This window comes from Nothoprocta perdicaria, unplaced genomic scaffold, assembly GCF_003342845.1.
Source record: "Nothoprocta perdicaria isolate Ctin4 unplaced genomic scaffold, notPer1 scaffold_19, whole genome shotgun sequence".
Lineage (NCBI taxonomy): Eukaryota > Metazoa > Chordata > Aves > Tinamiformes > Tinamidae > Nothoprocta > Nothoprocta perdicaria.
This window is the reverse complement of record NW_020455093.1, coordinates 6,447,439-6,463,965: the sequence shown is the minus strand read 5'-3', so window position 1 is coordinate 6,463,965 and position 16,527 is coordinate 6,447,439. Positions and strand designations below refer to the sequence as shown.

General features: G+C 37.3%; 1 protein-coding gene across 6 annotated transcripts in view; it reads right to left on the bottom strand.

The window, feature by feature from the left end:
* Positions 1–16,527, bottom strand: part of MYT1L (myelin transcription factor 1 like) — a 293,470-nt gene that overhangs the window by 91,922 nt on the left and 185,021 nt on the right. For 5 of the 6 annotated variants that reach the window (XM_026037051.1, XM_026037052.1, XM_026037048.1 and 2 more), the window contains one exon: positions 11,804–12,180. In XM_026037051.1, coding sequence (XP_025892836.1) covers positions 11,804–12,180 — 377 coding nt within the window. Of the gene's footprint in view, positions 1–10,801; positions 10,828–11,803; positions 12,181–16,527 lie in introns of those variants that run through there. The other variant, XM_026037054.1, reaches the window with a different exon arrangement.

The following is a 16,527-nucleotide window of genomic DNA, read 5'->3' as shown; positions in this document are numbered from 1 at the left end:
ACCTGCAAAGTGTGATGTCAGTCACAGAGCCTGTACTGATATGGTTGTCAGAACATGCAGTTTCACTGTGTGAAATTCCAGTTGSGACAACTACTCCAGCTGGCCACCCAGAAACAGTAAACTTCAGCATGGAACAGTCAAGAAAACAACTACAATAGCCAGTCTTCCAAGATACATACATAGAGCTACAGAGAAAATCATACACTGCATACAATTAGATCCTGAATCTGGTCTCATGATAGTTCAAGTCAGGAATTGTTTTACTGGAGTTCACAGCAGTGACACACCGGCAGAAGCAATGAGCATGAGATCAGAACCAATTCCTCTATTTCAGCTTGATTTTTTTTWAATCAAGTATTCAGCATGCGATTCATACTGAAATCACCCTGACATATTGTTCTCTCTCAATTGCATCTTGCATGATTATTTTTAGGCTCTAGTTTTGTTAACTTAAATTTCTGCACACAGAAGTACTCGAGGTCCCTTAAGGACCTTCAGCTAATAGAATTGATCCATCCAACATTAACTTGTTCCTCCTGTCTCTTTGTATGTGGTGCTGTATTTTGTTTTATGACTTCAAAATACATTTACTAAATTGAATTGCATCAGACATTTCCAAAAGCTCAGATAAACTGTGCACCTTATTTCTTTACTTCAACACCCAGTGATGTGCAATATACCCATTTCAMGCAAAACATACATTTGCAAAGGTTACCCTTTGTTTTATGAATACATTACTACTACTTTTATTTTTGTATTTCTAAATAATTATTAATTCTGGTTCATCACTCTTCATATCCTCCCCATAAATAAAGTCAAGTTTAACAGTTTTGGCTTTCCATATTATAAAAAAAAGTCTTAGTGAGTCAACAGTTTGGATATATTGGATGGGTTTTTAAAAGTGGCCTGGTAATATAAAATTCCATCAATACAGTATAAAGACAAAATATTGCAAAGGATCTTAAGTTATGTCACAAAATGAGCTATAAGAAAAGAAGTACAGCTGTACTGTGCTGCATTGCATGTGGGTGTGAAATGAGTTATACTGAAAATACCATTCCTCCTTAAAGCTTCTTTTATAGTTATTCTAAGGATTTTGCACAATGTTAATACAATCTAGATTGCTGATTTCATATCTTCCTCATTTCCTACTCTTTCAGGAAACAACACATTTCCCTCTCCCTATGCACTGCTCCCATGCTGATCTGCTAATCATTTCTTTGTGTCTTTCTGCAGTCTGTGTCTATGTAAGCCCTGTGCTCCCTTGGAGTTGGAACTTACTCCTCTCATTTCTGTGATAGAAGGCTCTTCAACTATTGAAACAAATTATTTCTTAAACTCATTTTTCTAATGGGAATTTCAACAGTAATCACTTAAACAAACAAACAAACAAAAAGGATTTTTTTWAAAAAATCAGCAATTTCTACCCCACTTTCTGATTGGAATTCTCATGCAACATGCTGCATAGGACAGTCACAGATTCATTTCTCTTGACTGATACAATGATACCTTATCTGTTCATTTACTGCTTAATCTTGGGAGACACCTCATTTACCTGGAAGACTGTTTGAGATGGTCAAAACTCGTACCCTGTTCAATTACTCAAGGATCTGCTTCTAAGTGTATCCAAACAACCTCAGTCTTCAGTATCACAGCCCTAACAGCCTCACTCTGCGCCTATATCCCTTTTAAGTCTCAAAATATCCTAGATAGTCTGTTTTCACACCTAAATTCCCAAAGGGGACCAATCCAGCAAGTATGCTCTAATGCATACTTGCCAGTCAAAGACTTCCTATAATCCATTCTTTTGGTTTCCTTGCCTTAATTTATAGCCAAAGGAAGAACTTCCTCTTTCTTCTTTCATGCCTATCTCCCTTTTCCCCTAAATAAAATATATTGTTTAGCACATCACTTGCTGAAGAACTATAAGAYTAAGACCAAGACCTTTCCCTGTTCAGGTGGGTTGAATACCACATCTCCCAGAAAAGTATGCAAGTCACCGCAATACAAGCCAGACAGGAGGCAGGCTCTACTACGAAGTAGAAGACACAAGAGTAGCATAATGTCTAGACATATTTCTTTTCAAGCTATTTGGATCATGCAAAATATATTGCATTCAATGTACATTGTATACAAAGGCATTCTTCTACAAGAAAGAAACATGGTTGCTGATCCATGCTCCCATGACCAATTTTGCAAATTAATATTAAACAGTCAATTCATAAAATATAACTATTGTGTCCTTGGAGCAAAGGGAAGAACCCAGTGTGTCCTGCTTTTCCAGAAGACTGACCYGCTTTGGTCTACTGCTGTTTTTGAATTTTTTTCTAGGAGGTGATACAGCTTCAGCAGTGTTCTTGAGAACATTGCTTATGCAAAACTGTCTCCAGTCTATCTGCTAGCCTTCTCTGCTTGGAAAGAAGAAAATGTGGTATTGAACTACGGCAGCACCTCTCACACTCAGTTCTGGTACCAGACTTGGAGATAGGGGCAGAACTTTCATTTCATTCTATTCTATTTGAAACATCCACTCCCCTCCATCAAATGTAGATGGATTCCTGKCTCCCTCCAAATTGTTGCACAACAAGAAGTTGCTCTTCTTGGCTGTGTTTTCAGAGAATCACGCACAGATAACTCTCATTAGATAATAACAGACTATAGTATAAACATAAGTTTTTGTTGTTTTGTTTTTAATTCCAAACCTATTCTTAACAATCTGGCAATAATTATTAATCATTCTGTATTTCCACTGCTACTTTATCAAATATATTTTGTGCTTAATTATCCAAGGGCAAAGTTTTATGCAACATATTGCCATGGATCACGAATCAAGTTTCAACTTTCAGTTGGATGTCAGCCTTTAAAATTGAAYGATAGTTTTAATTACTGGAGATGATAACAAAGCAGCTAAGGGTTATTCTCAAAAGATTTTGGTCCAGTGCTTTGCAGGATGTCCAGGAAGCTGCTTAGCTGATGTAATTTTTATATGGACTTCTTTTAAATACTGAGGCAATTGGTGACACTTTTGATATATAAGTCTGATCTATCAAGATAAGTTTTGATATAGAAGATACAACAGAAATTAGAAAGAAAGCAGTTGCATAGCACACTTTAGAAGTGTCAACCATGCAACCTCGTCACATAGGCKTTGAAAAAAAAGTAAGGATATAGCCGTCATTGATGTAGGCCTGTGCAGATTTGAAAATACTTTCATATTATGTGTTTGRAAACATTTATGCCACACCTATTACTTATCACCTTCAATAATCCACATCTAAGGAGTATAAGAAAGAAAACTCCTGTTTGTCTTTTTTTTTTTTTTGCATTGTTTCTCATTTTCTGTAAATTCAGATGTTTTACAACTGTGAAGTACTTTTCACTTTACAACAACAGTGCTAAAAACTAGGTTACCACTTCTCCTATAACAAACACCAAGCTTTTGAGATGACAGAACGCTCAGATTGATCAGTTCAGCTATCAAGTCACATCCAATGCTAAACTGTCAATCCTGTGAACTCAAATTTTGTAGGTCAAAAATTTATCCTACCATGCTACCCCTAATTTCTGCTAAACAGTAATATTCAGTGCATAAAACATAATATCTGGCATGAGTTCTTTAGAAATGACATGAAAGAAAACCCTCAACAATTCCACTATTATTACTTTACATACCTAACGTTAGTGACTGGGTATTTTCAGTACTTTGACAGTGAAGCCCTTATATGACAAATAATTCTGATGATTTTAAAAACAAGAGTGATCAAAACTGGCTTAATTGCATAATCACTTCAATGATCTTCCCTAATTGTTATTTCACCATCCATAACCAAAATCCTTGAGGTGGCTTCTTTCCTCACATTTTCTTTTCTCACAGACTTCTGATGAATGAATTGGCCTTCACTGCTGTCTTGATTACTAATTTGGCTCCTACAGTTTGCTTTCACAGAACATTCACAGAATAAATTAATTCATACAAAGGAAAGCAACTCTCATGATATAAAAGAACTATGCCATGTGTGGTATAGGTGTCAGAAGAACCGCTTCTGAAACCACTAATAAGAGGAAGAAATGCTTACTTAATAAAAGGTAGTCAGGATTAGGTAAATTTGTTTATTAGATGACACTGCTGTTGTTTCAGAAGAATGCTTTTTTCACATTTTTTGTTTGCATTTTTCAGTTAAATGGGACTTTTGTAACTCGAAGCATTTGGCACAACTGCAAATTTGATTCATGAGAGTAGTTTGGGATCAGAAGAAACGCACAACCCAGTCTGGAATTTTATTCCGTTTTATTATCTCCTGGAAGAACTGTTACAGTGCAAAATTAACTCCTACAGCTGTAGGTAAAAAGTTGCTGTTTGTGTTCATCAGAACTTTTTAAGAAAAATATTTTAAGTTCATTGGGAACTGTGAATGAATAAGGTGATCAAAATTTGTCCTTAAGCTGCATTTTAAACAGAGGAATAATAGGATCCTATAACACTGACCAAACATCTATATCTTCAAGAAGGATTCACACAGAGCCTGTAGTCTCTGTGTAAGCCGCTATGCAAGTCTGGACAATGCAATTCTGTGAATGTGTTTTCCAAAGTGTCATATCCCAGAGGTGAAACTTTCTAAGATAACAGCAAATTGTTAGTTTGCAAATGTGCATGCAAATTGCTGATAAACAATTGAATTCACTATATGATCTTCAAGGCAAGATACAGCATAAACAACAGTTTTTGGGCACTATTGTGCCAGAAATAGTAGATCATGGGGAAGGAACTGTTTTCAGAGAGTCTCACTGTGAATAGGAATACAATTTTAACACTACAGCACTTCTATTTTGAATTACTTCTCCAATCTACCTTACTCCAGAAAGAAGCAATTTTACTATATCATCCTGTCAGACAACAGCAGAAAGAAGCAGATTCAAGAATCCACTCTTCTTTTTCTCTTTTTTGCAGGCAGAAGGATACAATGGAAATACAGAAATACACACCCTCTTCTTATAGATTTCACTCTTTGAGAATCCTAAGCAACACTGATGGGATATATGGTTGGTTTCCAGACTTACTTTTCTGTTAAGATTACGTAAAGGCCTCAGCACACAAAAGCGCCAAAACAATTTGACATTCCAATGGGCCCAACAGCTCACATTCAGCTAACACTGAAGAGTCAGTGAGTTAAAATCAAAAGCAATGAAATGCACACATAAAATAGATTCAGAACGAAATCACATTTAAATCTAGTGTGGTGCTGAATGTACGGTGTGATGCTCTTGCTAAGGCCTTCAAGTTCAGACTGCGAGCACCTACGCATCCCAACACCCTCTACAGAACTTCCACTCGTCAACACAAGTTGTGCATGGGAAAGATCTATAACCTGTCTCATCAAAGGTGAATAACTTATCCACATTGCAAAAAGCTGTAATTCAATCTGAATAAAAAGCTGTAATTCAATCATTTGTAATGATCAGATGTTTCATATTATACTTTAAGGCCTTCTCTTGGTAGGAACAGAGCTAAGTATGTAAACTCCCAAATCAGAACGGGAGGTTCCCATTCCCAGAATCAGACCTTCCTAACTTTAAACATGGAAGCAAAAATGAATAGTACTAATTGTGTAAAGTTTCTCATAAGTTTGTAGGAAGAGCCTGAAAGGTTTACTGAACTTCAGTGTAAAATATTTATATAGAAGACAGTCTTTTAAAATGGTTCTTCAAAGGGAAGGAAAGGTTGTGTGTGACACAAGCAAAACTACCTCATGTAAATAGAACTCTATTTACCTAAACAAAGTTATYATGTCAATGATCTCAGTATCAGGCCCAATCTCAGTTCAGAGTATTAAAAATAATCTTTAAAGGATGTCATTAACAAATTACACTGTAAGCAGCAAATAGTAAACACCTAGAACACAGAACATACCAACCAGTGAAAGCTCCCTAAGTTAACACAGCATCGACGTTTAAGCAATCAACCAACCAACCATCCAAAGAACTAACATGTAATAAGTGCAGTAAATAGATCCGAATCTTTTCCACAAGAACTGGAGGTTTCCAAAGGGTAGTGATTAGCTCTTTCTCCACCCTACTGAGCAGCCTTGAGTTTTTCAACTTTGAATTACTTGTTTTAAATTATTTTAATTGTTTTATTTCCTCCCCTAAAAATAAGTGAAAACATTTAGTCTGAAGGTCTCTAGATCACAGAATCACAGAATGGTTGAGGTTGGAAGGGACCTCTAGAGATTATCTAGTCCAATCTCCCTGCTCCAGCAGGGACATCTATTGCATGTGGCACAGGGTGGCATCCAGGCAGGTTTGGAAGATCTCCAGAGAAGGAGACTCCACAACCTCCCTGGGCAGCCTGTTCCAGAGCTCTGTCACCCTCACAGGGAAGAAGTAGATGAAATAATACTAACCACTACAAATCAAGATACATAGTAATCTATAAATCTATATTCATATCTTCAGTGCAGAAAGAAGATATTAGTAAAAGTTTGTTTCAACAACCACTTCCAGGCTTGTGCACTTTGTAACAAGACCAAAAGGGCAACTTTACCATTAAATCTAGAAGAAAACAACCATAATGACCAAGGCAAAGCTCTTCCAGTCACAGCTCTATTCTTTTTTTGTTGTTTTTGTCTTCCTATTTTATTGCTGAAGTACTCTAGCACTGCATTTTTTTTTCATCACAGAATCACAGAATGGTTGAGACTGGAAGGGACCTTTAAACATCATCCAGTCCAACCACCCTTCTCAAGCGAAGTCACAGAAGGCTTCCCAGCACCGTGTCCAGTGAATATCTCCAAAGAAGGAGTCTCTACAGTCTCTCTAGGCAAACTATTCCAGTGCTCTATCATCGCAAAGTGAAAAACAAACAAACAAACACACAAACACACAAACACACAAACACACAAACACACAAACAAAAAAAGGCTTTTTTCTTAGATTCAGATGGAACTGCCTGCGTGCTGCCTGCGTTTCAGTTTGTGCCCATTGCTTCTAGCCCTGTCACCGGGCATAAACAAGAAGAGCTTCCATTCACCTCCTTTACTCCCTCCCTCCCAGCAGACATTTCTACACAACTACATGATTCACCCTGAGCCTTCTTCGGGCTAAACCACAGCAGCTCCCTCAGCCTTTCCTCACATGACAGATGCTCTAACCTCTCCATCATCTTCATGGCCCTTCACTGGACTCACTCCAGCAGCTCCATCTCTCTTCAACACTGGGGAGTCCAACACTGCAGTGTGGCCTCACTAGGGCTCAATAGAGGCCATTACCTCTTCAGAAGCCAGAAAAGAAGAAGAGCTCCTATATTCTTTTAAAAATATATGAAATGTTATAGTAACACACTATTAATTAGGGTTAATATTTGATGTCACATAGTGAGGCTGGCTGGCATGTATTTATTAAGTCTCCTTCAGCCCTGGAAAATGTTTTTCTTTCCAATTATACTGTTTTAAATAATGAAATGCTGTTTTCTGGCTTCTTTATTTAAAGCTACAATTTTCTTCTATTCAGTGTTTTGTTTAAGAGGTATATGTGTGTCTAGCTTTCTGCTCTGATTAATATTAGACACTTACTCTGCTCACCAAGCAGATAACCGCTTTCTGCTGAGAGTTTAAATAAATGGGTATGAGTGGTGGTCAGCAGTCTGGACAGTCCACCTGGCTAATACATCTCTGTCTTCCTAATTTTCTGAAGATGGGGAATTTTTTAAGTTGTGAGGACAGTTGGAGAGCTGTATGCTGCCACAATTCCCTCAGCACACGTGATCCATTTATCTTTAGATTGGTGCTTGTGTCTCCTCTTGCTTAGAGGGACATACATAATTGCTGCCCATGCAATCTGATGAAGGGATCCAGACGATAAAGGAGAGCACTAACGGTACTAATAAAGCTTGCAGGGGGGTTTCAAATTATAAGGATCTGGGCATCAGAGTCTAGTTCACTGCAAATGGAGGAAAAAAGAAGCATTTTTACCAGCATTTAAAAATAACTGTCCAGTTTAAAAACATGTAATGTTTTTAAAACAGGTGGAACATTTCTCTATTAACATGTGATAACACTTGTTTTAAATAATGTCCATGGTATCGTGTCCCGCTGAATATGTACTGCTATCTATGTCTCACAGCTATTTTAATTAAAAATTAAGTGCAGTCTCACAGATTAGTATATTATATTTGTCGGTTACTTTGACTTTATTAGACCATGAAAGGGAGTGTCTGGCAGAATTACATATCTCGGCCATTCACCTTTCAGTAAATTGCAGTATTTTTGGTAGCCTCATCTCTGAAATGAATTTGCTTGATGTATCAAGTTTCTTTAGATCTAGAATCAGCCGGACTCCTCCTGCCCCTGGGGAATTATGAAATACCTGGAGTACAAGCCATCTTGAATGTCTTCACATGATATGGGCTAAATGGTGCCTTGGAACATCTGTTCCAGTAGCTCCTTCAACAGAGATTTCTTTCTATAATGGAAAAGCTTTGTGAAACAGTCTTTGGGACCCAGCTACCTGAAGTGAGCTCTTCCAGCAAGGAGAAAGCATTTCAGTTTGCCTTGCTAATCAAATGTGCCCTTCAGATTTGAAGCCAAAGGTTTTCAGCAGTAATCATCACAGAGAAGGGAAGCTCCAAAAGCAGTCTTTTCTTTTACTCCTTCATTCATTTACTTCCAATTTGGATTGGAATTTACAGGTTAGGTTATCTTAACAAAGGTCATCTGTCTGCCCTTTTTTCTAGGATATAAGTGAAATTGGAAAGATTCATCTTTTCCTTAACAGGTGCGGTTCATAAGTGCTTCTCAAGACTATTGTGCTTTTTGATAAGGTAGACGGATACCTGTTCTTTAAAGAGATTTGGTACGTTTAATAGAAGTTTAAAGAGGATATGCTGGCCACTGATGGAGAATTTTAAGCATTACCTTTAATTCAATAAAAAGTCCTTCCTTTAATTGATATTTTGGTATTTGTAAGAGTGTTGCTTTACGATGCTTCTGTATCTTCCAAGTGCTTTAGCTTACCAGTGACTTGCCTGGAAAACGTGATTTTCAGAAAGGCCAAAATGGTTTCAGAAAGTGTCCCAATATTTGCAGTAAGAATTATGTACCTACCTTTTCTATAATCCTTTCAGAAATCAAAATTTACTTGCTGTTATCAGAAAGTATGGGCAATGACATGCCAATAAGGTATTGTAGTTTCTTGGAATTTATCCTTTTCTAACAGAAAATTGAATTTAGTTTAGGAAATGGTCTTTTTTATTTTTTTCACTTAATTGTTGGCTTTTTGATGCAATACTGGCTGGGTGAACTCTGCTATCACAGATACTAAGATTTTAATTATTTTGTCCATCCAGGCATTTTTCCATACTTACCTATGGAAATTTTATAAACTGCTGTAAGCTATATTGCAAGTGACAGAAATTTTTATGAACCCTGTGCAGGCATCCTAGTCTCCAGGGGATAATTTTGTTTCTAAGGAAAGGAAAAGTAAGACACATTCAGACTACCTGCTAAGGTGCCTTAGAGGGTGGATGGTGGTTTACTACCATATTTAAATTGAAGTGAGCAATGAGGAATTCAGACAACTGAATTCAGATCTGCTAGACCTACTTTTCCCACATTCAGTAGATGCAGGCAAATGCCGTATTCAGAGTACCTATTTTTAGACCTCCTAACTTTGGTTCCAGTTCATTTTCCTGGAAAATAAACGGTCCGAATTCCACCAGAGTTGCTTTTGTTATGACCAGAAGAAAAAGAAATGACAGGATCCCTACCGAAAGAAAGAGGAAATAAACTATGCAAGAAAACCTGTTTTACTAATTAGTTCTTAAGCCTCACCAAGAACAAATTGTGTTATCAAACCCTGCTCCTTGGCGTGATTATGATATTACTTTCCTCTTTAATTGATTGTAAGAGATCATAAAATAATTTTCTTCTAAAATTCCACTACCATTCTTCCCAGTTTATGAACTTATTTTATGAACATAAACATATGTATTATCACTGGAATAGCATGGGATCCTAAGAAAAACTTGACTTGTATGAATTTTAATTCAATGTTATATGCAGAGCAGGTAATACAGGTACTTCTGTAAAATTCTTATCTTGCAGTTCTTAACCACAGCCTACTATATATGGAAGGAAAGCAGTCAAAAATCAGTGTTACCTTCTATAGGTTGACTAGGACCACCTACTGCATGTGCAACTGTGCTTGAACAAGTAAAGCACTGTGTTTCATAATGTCAGTAAAAGTAAATTTAGTATCAAGCCTGCTGGCTTGCCAGAAGCAATTTTCTTGAGCTCTTGAGTTTTGTTTCGAGGTTTTTATCTTAAATCATTTTTGATAGTGTAGATTCAAAGATTTTCATCAGCCCAAACCACTGCAACAGTTTCACCATGACCTGAACACCACCAAGCTCACCAACCCTTTAAAAGACTGTGGGCAATCTTCTAAATAACTCGTTAGACTTCCTGCACTTGCCCATCAGGATAGCAATATCTATTGCACACCAGCCTGAGCTAAGAGAGCTTCTCTTTCAGGTTCTGAAACAACAGAGTTCTCTGCAAAAGGAAGTGGCTTCCCTGTTGCAAAAAGTTCTTGTGTAAGTCTTTAGATTGACAATTTATGTTTTACCAATTTTGTTGGCAAATTCCATCAATTGAGGAAATGCTACAGATTCAGGTATCTGAGAAAATGCTTATAGCCACCCAGCTGGCCACCACCTTGCCTGAATGGAAAGAATGTTTCCGAAGTCTTTAAGATTTAAGATCTGACCTTACAGAATGCTGAAACAAAAGTCACACAACTTTCATACCTGGTTGCTAAGAGGAATCCAACTGAGGAGTGCTGAAAGCTTTTCTTATATTTTTATTGGTTAGAAAGGTGAATCTACCCAACCAAAAACGTGTTCCCTGGAAATGGGAACAAAATACTTTTTAGATAGCTCATTAAGTTTTGCACGATTCTTTCATTTCACCCCAGTGCATTACGATGTCTGTCATCAGCCTATGGACTCTTGAGTAAGTGGAGAGAGATTATATATTTTAGAAAGTATTAGTTATATTGAGTCCAATATCCCCCAAAAGGGGAAGGTGAATAGATTAATCACAATGCTACTTTTATATTAGTAGCAGGGACATATATATTTAAAATACATTTCTGCCATGGTATTAAAAATGGTAATAAGAATTTTAGAAAGACTTTATCTATGTAAACCTTTCACTCTGTATATAATCTACTAAAGTATATATTATTCAAGTCTCAAAGGAACAAACTGTACTGTAACAGTTCATTCTATATAGCTTCTTGGTGAAAAAAAAATAGAGGGTAGAATTTTCAAAGGGAATAGGCCCATATTTGCTAATGAAAAATTATCTGCAAACTTGTGACAGAATTTATGTGGGCAAACACTGACATTATGTAAGCAGATCCAGCAAACACACTTGCAAACGATCAGTGCAGGCATCCAGCTGTAGCTGATGCTTTGCTTGTACCTTTGTGAATATTTTCCTGATAACTGCATGCATTAATCCATTACTTGGATTACATTTTTTGCAAGCATTTTTAGCACAAACATACCTCCACCCTCCTTGTTTGAAAGTGATGGTGTAGAAAAAATATTTGGAAGACAGACTTGTTAAAATAAATGTTAAAAAAACACAGTGGGGTATATTTTCAGTGTGGAGCAGAGAGATTTAACTGCATGACTTCCATGAGCTTTAATGAGAACTGTGCAGCTAAATCCTCACACACCATACTGGAAGATTAACCCAGAAAACACACAGTGTTTACTTTTTACTAATACTCTGATTATTACCACGTTCTTCCTCCTCCTCCTCTTCCTCTTCCTCCTCTTCTTCCTCCTCCTCCTCTTCATCCTCCACATCTTCACCTTCCTCTTCATCCTCTTCCTCTTCTTCCTCAATTTCTTCTTCTTCTTCTCGATCTATCTCCTCATCATCCTCCTCCTCATCACCTTGCTCCTCATTGTCATCAGAATATTCCTCCTCCTCTTCATCCTCTTCCTCTTCCTCTTCTTCCTTTTCATCCATCTCCTCTGTGCCATCAGTTTCATAGCACTCATCTACTGAAGAGTTGTCTGCCTTAACCACAAAGGCTTTTCTCTTGGGAGCTGGTTCTTGGGGTTGCTTATCTTGTGTTTTTCTTTTTTTTGCCAAAGGACAGCCATAAACACTGTTCAAAAATAAAAGATGAATATTATTACACTATCCTGCACATTTCTGTAGGTCAAATTGTATAATTTGTGTCATTCAGTCATTTATTCTAATTCTTTACCATGATTAGTTGCTTTTCTCAAAACGCATGTTTTCAAACTGAAATACTGCTTAGGCAATAATGACACACAACCTCTGAACTTGCAAGCAATTATTATTTGCCTGAAAATGTTACATGTACATGTCAACACAGCATTTACAGAACTAATACAAATGTGTATTTTTCTTATCCTCTTCTCTCTCAAGGTAGATGAATATAGTTAAAAAACAGCAAACTTCTACTACCTGTTAGCTACTAGTACAATAACTAGAAAAAAAAAAACAATGCTACATAACTTCATAAGAGCCAGTAAGGTTTTGTTTGTGTAAAATTAAGATGTGTTCCTGTGATATTTAAATAATGAAATTAGAATTAGGTTTTTACATTTTCTACTATTCCCCATTATTTGCCACAAGGCTAAACAAAAGGGAAACACAACCAAAGGTAACAGTTTTCAGGGCCAATGTTAGAAGTGTTCTCACATTGATAAAATCAAATAGTAAATAAAATCTTTTGCCAATGAAGAAAGTCAAACCTATCCAAACCCAAGTAYCACTTGTGCTCTCAGTATTTTAATGAATCATAACATTCCATAATAGCCATAAGAAAATTTCAGATTTTGGGACAATTGTACTATTCTTCATCAGACTAGCCACTTATTTCTCAAATGCCACGTAACTTGTTTTGTTGAATGTGATCATCCTTGCATTATGCCTATAACATTCTACCAAGAGTGCCTTACTGTGTCTGCCACACACACTAATTATTTTTTGTTTTAAAAACTTCCTGTTGGAATGTCCTTAGTGTCCAATTCTAAGTGCTACTCAAGTTGCATTGATTTTTAGTCTCCTTCCCGTAATTGACCGCTTTTATGCTATTTAAACAGTTCTCACTACTTCTTTCTGTACTTCATACTTCAATTTATAGTCTCCTCTTTACATTATATTTTTGTATATCAAATTGTGACTATAAACCACTATGGATCTTTATCATCTTCTTCTCTTCTTATAATGTTTCATATTCACGGACCACTGGAAAAYAGTTTGCTCTAGCACTTAGTAGTACATATGTACTCTTTGTGTTRTCTGCATGGTCTTGATCTTGGCCAGATTTAGTTGCAAACCGGGAGCTATGAGTCCCGATTACCCACTACTAGGCAGCAAGTAGTCTATTTCATATAAATGACTTAATTAGCCATTGTTTTACCTAAATAGTAAAGTTCTTGATCTCAGAGAGGCTGGTTCAGTTTTCTTAACGCACTCATATCTGAGGATCAGATGCAGTCACAGAACATGGGTATACATCATGGAAAACCTGCTAAGGGAGAACACTCTGCCTAATGCAGGTACTACTGCCTCTCTGTGGAGAGACTGCAGACGTCTCTAAAGTCTAATATAGTGTGCCTAAATTAGACACCAATCTTCACCCATTAACACTGCAAGAGTCAATAAGAAAATCTAGCCTGATTCTAGTCCTCATGTGGGAGCAGGTAGGTAATAACACTACCTGTAACTTGCAGAAACGGACACCAAAGTGAGGCCGAATGGTAGAGGCTCAACACACCTAGAATAAACTGAGAGCCCCCAAACCTGAGAAACATTCCCCAGTCAGCAGGTAGGGTGGTATATGCCAGGTATGAGCACTCCCTTCTACAAACCAAGCTCCTGTGCAGCTGGCTGCAAGAAACTCACAGTCCAAACCCCAAAGCTTTACTACTCTTCGAATCTTTGCTAGTCTTAGATTCTTCTTAATCTTAGAAAGATTCTTCAAAGCAAAACATTAACATGCCAATAATCCTTGTTCTTAGGTACTCATGTTGCTCTCTGCCAAGCTGCAATCCTGTCTTTTGCCTGTGATTCTTATACAACCCATGAGCACAAAGTTGCTCAGATTTAAGAAGAAAGATAGAACATATCCTCATGGAGAACATYCCGCAATGAATCACTGCTTGAGGCATAAGTGGGTTTTAGAAACATGCATGCCCAGTTCAATGCATGAAAATAGGGCAATATTCATTGAGTGGATGTGTCTTCTTTTTTTGTGGTGGTTTTTAAACCTTCTCTTTATAGTTTATATTATCCTCACTATGGATTCTTCAATGCCATTCTCCTTAAATGATATTTTCTCAAAATCACAGAATCACAGAATGGTTGAGGTTGGAAGGGACCTCTAAAGATCATCTAGTCCAATCACCCTGCTCAAGCAGGATCACCTAGAACACGTGGCACAGGAACCTGTCTCATCTATTTTTGAGCATCTCTAAGAATAGAGACTCCACAGTCCCTTGGGCAACCTTCTCCAGTGTTCAACCAACCTCACAAGCAAAGTTTTTTTCTTAAGTTCAGACAGAATGACCCGTGTTTCAGTTTGTGCTCAATGCTTCTTGTTCTGTCACTAGCCACTGCAGAGAAGAGCCTGGCCCTGTCTTCCTTATACCCGCCACCCTCTACACAAAATATTTGCAGAAATTTTTAATTTGGCAGGGCCCAGAAGTCCCCTAAGAATTCACAATAGCCTAGGAACTGACAAAGAAGACAGTATTACAATAACTACYTGTTATGTTAGTTAACTCAGAGTCACTTTTTACAAACTTCCTAATTACTCTGTATCAATGTGCTGTTCATTTTCTCTACGGTCCTGGATTTATTCTCTCCTGTACTTGGATTTAGAGCTTGCAAAGCTAGCACTATCAGGGTTCTTCTTACAAACCCTTTAATGCAGACTCTTGCACCAGCTTCCTACAGACCTTCAGCTACAGACCTCATAGCTAGTTAGAGTTTTAAAAAATAACAAATAAGAAGCCTTGGAAATAGGCCACCGGACCTGGAACCTATGAGGTAGCTGCCCTATTTTCTTCCTTCTCTTTCTTAGCCTATTCTGCTCTCACCCTTTGTTTCATTAATTTTTCAGGTTCTGCCTCCAGGACACTTTTCTGTTTCTGGCATTTTTCCCCTGGTCCCTGTGGCGAGCACACCGAGGGAGAGGAAGAGCTCAGCTTGCCAGCAGCCTCCGCCTTGCCTGCCACTGCCGTCCCCTCAGTCACAGGAGGGGACTCCTGTCTTCCTCATTGACCTCTTGCTCCTCATCTATTTGCAAAATCTGTTACTGCTTGTCCTTGTCGCTTCTGCAATTTTCTTTTCATTTTCCGTTTTGCCTTTTGTGATCATTCCCTTATTTGCTTATTTTTTCGACTTGTTTATTCCTGCTCATAGCAGTGACCCCATTGATTTATCTGTCTGGTATGCTTTTATTTTTTTCTTCTACTGCTCACTGTATTACTTCATTTATCTTATTTTCCCCTCACACTCCAGCTCTCCTRGCTTTCAATAGAATGCATATTGGGGCTTCCTGAAATGCACTTTGGAATACTACACACTTCTTTTCTGTATGTCTCAGCCATTTCAGCTTTTCTGAGGCTATCATAAATAATTCCTGTGGAAGGAATGTTTTAGAATTTCATAGYGATAAACTCCAAGAGGACATATAGACATTAATAATTTAAAAAAATGAATAAACTGTATATGCATTTGTATTCCTTAGTTATAAGATTATTTTTATTTTGTCTTGAAATGCATATGCAATTTTTATTCACTAAAAATACTCACTACTACTCATTATCAGTGGTACTCTACCTCAGAAAATATGAGGTTTTTTTCTCCCCAAAGTTCAACTTCATAATTTTGAATATCTTTTGATACAAATGTAATACTAATTTTCAACATGATTAGAATGGTTATTATTTCTAGGTTGCAAAAGTTAAGTATATCTCTTTGACTATGTATAGTATAGAGGAGAAAGGAAGATGGGAAAGAAGAAACAGAAGAGACTTTCTAAATCAGATTAATATGTTCTCTTTTCCATAATATGCCTACCTCACATGTCACAGGCGGGACATGACAGTTGGAGGAAAATACCCCTCTTAGAGGTGTCCATTTCCCCAACATGAATTAGCAAGAGAACCCATGTGACTCATAAAGCTTCAGTCAACTTTAAATACCTAATTTAGATATAGTGAATCGTAACTGTCATGTCTACCTCTACCACTTTTCTTCTCTCATTTTTCTCTCTTTATAAGAATGTCCTATTCTTAGACCCACAGACCCAACTCAAGCAAAATAAGATAATGGTGATATTAAGCCCTAAAACTGAATGATACTTTTTCTTGGATGTTTTCCTTCCTTCCTTCCTTCCTTCCTTCCTTCCTTCCTTCCTTCCTTCCTTCCTTCCTTCCTTCCTTCCTTCCTTCCTTCCTTCCTTCCTTCCTTC